We start from the raw sequence: 2,883 nt of genomic DNA, 5'->3' as shown, positions 1-2,883 counted from the left end.
TGGGGAGGGGACATGCTTTCTTTCTCTCTATCTCTCTGGCGAGCACACATGCCCTCTGACAAATAAAAATACACTCATAAAATTTGCACCCGGATCTAGTGCCTCATGTACCTCAAGCTAGGCCCACCTACAGATCTTGTCCGTACCTGGCTGTGTGACCTCGGGCAAGCTGCTTAACCTCTCAGAGCCTTGATTTCCTCCCCAGTAGAATGAGCCTGCTCCCCGTGGCTCCTCGAAATTGTGAGGAGAACTCAGGAAAGACACACCTTACCGCCCCAGCTCAGTGCCTGACTGAGCAGCGGATTTAACGAGGTTGTCCTGTGGGGAGGCCAGGCGTTGGGTCTGCGGTGGGACAAGTGGGTCCCAAAATGGACGAACTGGCCCTGTGCTTGAGGAGAGCTGGCTCCAATGCCTAAAACTTCCTGCTGTTTCTGTCTCCAAAAGTAACCGGCTCTTTGCCCTCCTGTCTCAGCCCACTGGCTCCTCTAGGTCCTTGGTGGCCACATATGGTTCTGTTAACCCCAGCAGTGGCCACCCTGGTCCCGGAACCTCCCACCACAGCTGCCCAGGGCCCTCCACCTCTGCCTCCACACACCCTCCCCTCTGCCCACTGCCACTGAAGACCGCGGCTCCCAGGCCCTCCACGCTGCCGTGAGGCCTGCACTTTGCAGGGCTGAAGTCCAAAGTTCAGTCCCTTCGCTAAGCGCACGGATAAATATGAACCTTGGAGAATTTCCCCAGCTCCAATGTAAACAGAGCAGGCAGGGGCCCTGATTCACCGGCCGCTGGGGCCAGGGTTGGGGGTTGGGGGTGCCCAAGGGCTTGGCTAGCGGGGTTTGGGAGGGCAGCGGGAGTCAGGGGGCCTGGTTGTGGCTGGCCGGCAGGCAGCGAGCCCTCGCTGAGGGGAGGCGGCCAGCTTGGTGGGCCCGGGCCGCGTGGCCCCGTGAGAGCAGAGCCATGGTCTCCAAGCTGAGCCAGCTGCAGATGGAGCTCCTGGCGGCCCTGCTCGAGTCCGGCCTGAGCAAAGAGGCGCTGATCCAGGCACTGGGTGAGCCGGGGCCCTACCTGCTGGCTGGAGACAGGCCCCTGGACAAGGGGGAGTCCTGCGGTGGTGGTCGAGGGGAGCTGGCTGACCTGCCCAATGGGCTGGGGGAGACGCGGGGCTCCGAGGACGAGACGGACGACGATGGGGAAGACTTCACGCCGCCCATCCTCAAAGAGCTGGAAACCCTGAGCCCCGAGGAGGCAGCCCACCAGAAGGCGGTGGTGGAGACCCTTCTGCAGTAAGGACCACTTCCCTGTCCCCGGCACCCACCGAGGAGCTCCGAGGGCCCACGCTCCGCTCCTGGCTAGCCCTCCTGCTTACCCCAGAGTCCTCGTGGGCTATCCTTTAGCCTGGCTGTCGGGAAGGGGGGACAGGGACCGAGGCAGTCCAGGGGTCCTTGCTCTGCGGTTGGAGCCCCCAGCTTCAGAGTCCCAAATCCCGAGGAGCTTTGGCCCTTCCACTGAGTCCTTGGGAAGTGGGGACATTCCCAGGGAGAGCTCCGAGATGGGGGGAGAGCAGAAGAGGCTGGGACTCAGCTGCCTGGAGAACCAGGGAGCGGTGGGGGTTCTTTGCCGCCATGCCATTCCGACTGCCCAAACCCTAACTTCCCTGCTAAGTCTTGGGGGATTGGGGGCCAGGAAGCACCACTGGGGAGAAGGGACCGAAGTCAGGGTTTTGGGGGGCTACTCTGGCTGCCTCGGGGTTCAAGCATTCAGCTGGGAAAGACCAGGCCTTTCTTACCTGAGGCCGGTGGAGCCCCTGAGGTGGGAGCCGCTCCTCTGTGTCTGCAGGGTGGCAGGCTTCCCCTCTTGCCAGCAGGCGCCATTAGAGGTTCCCCATTCTGTACCCCCCGTCTGCTAGCTGGTTCCCCATCTCCTGAAGAACTGGGTGGGTCCCGAGTGTAATGCCTCCCCTCTCCTCAGCAGAGAGGACCTGGTTACTAATTACCCACGCGCTTTATTATTTCTCTTTTGTTTTATAAATTTATAAACGGCAAAAGGCTCTGATAAGGCCTGTGATCATTAACTTGTGGGGATGGTGTCCTGGAGAGGCCTGGGCCAACAGGCCTCCCACCCGGTGGGGGTGGGAGATGGGAGGCGAGGGTTAGGGGAAGGGCAGCTTGGGGGCTGCAGGGACCACCCCTCCATAATCTCCACCCTAACTGCTGCCTGCTTCTGGAAGTTTCCTACTCACTGGGCGAGGTGCCAAGCTTCCCCTGACATTGAGAGAAACCTGGAAGGAAGCTGTTGACAATTCTGCTTCGCAGATGGGGAAACCGAGGCTTGGAGGGGAAGGAGCTTGACTAAGGTCACCCAGCTGGGATTCTAAACCCACAGCTCGGTGCTCTCACTTGCTGTGTTTGGGGTGTAGGGGGGTGCTGGGGCCTGCCAAGCCCCAGAGTCCTACCGGGACAGTCTCTTTTCTGTCCAAGGTCCTGATTCCAGCTTGGGGGGGTGGGGTGGGGTGGGAGATGGCTGGCAGATCCCTATCTTCCCAGAGGCCTCAGGGAGCGTCCTAAGGGCCTGGACCAGAGACAGGGGAGCAGTCAGGGCCCCCGGCTTGGCAGGAAGAGGAGGGCAAAGGGCTGTTGGGCTGCAGGGGAGGGGCAAAGGGCCAGGCATTGCCAGACCCAGGGGGAGGGCAACCTGGGCAGGGTGGGGCCGAGCCTCACCTGCTGGGGCTTCAGACAGGATAGGGGGTTCAGGGCGAGGAGGGGGTAGGGGATCCCGAGAGCTTTTCTTACCTGGCTGGCTGGGGCCTCCAGATGAGCAGCCCTTTTGTGGGATAGCAGGTTAGGGAGGTGTGAACATCAGCATTTGGAGGGTGGGCAGAAGCCA

The 2,883-nt window shown here is 61.4% G+C and overlaps 1 protein-coding gene across 1 annotated transcript in view; it reads left to right on the top strand.

Moving 5' to 3' along the window:
- Positions 1 to 2,883, top strand: part of HNF1A (HNF1 homeobox A) — a 20,172-nt gene continuing 17,289 nt past the window's right edge. The window contains exon 1 of the mRNA XM_006151519.2: positions 1 to 1,283. Coding sequence (XP_006151581.1) covers positions 958 to 1,283 — 326 coding nt within the window. The 5' untranslated portion in view covers positions 1 to 957. The remainder of the gene's footprint in view (positions 1,284 to 2,883) is intronic.

This window comes from Tupaia chinensis, unplaced genomic scaffold, assembly GCF_000334495.1.
Source record: "Tupaia chinensis unplaced genomic scaffold, TupChi_1.0 Scaffold000320_1, whole genome shotgun sequence".
Taxonomy (NCBI): domain Eukaryota; kingdom Metazoa; phylum Chordata; class Mammalia; order Scandentia; family Tupaiidae; genus Tupaia; species Tupaia belangeri.
This window is presented reverse-complemented; position numbering and strand designations above follow the sequence as displayed.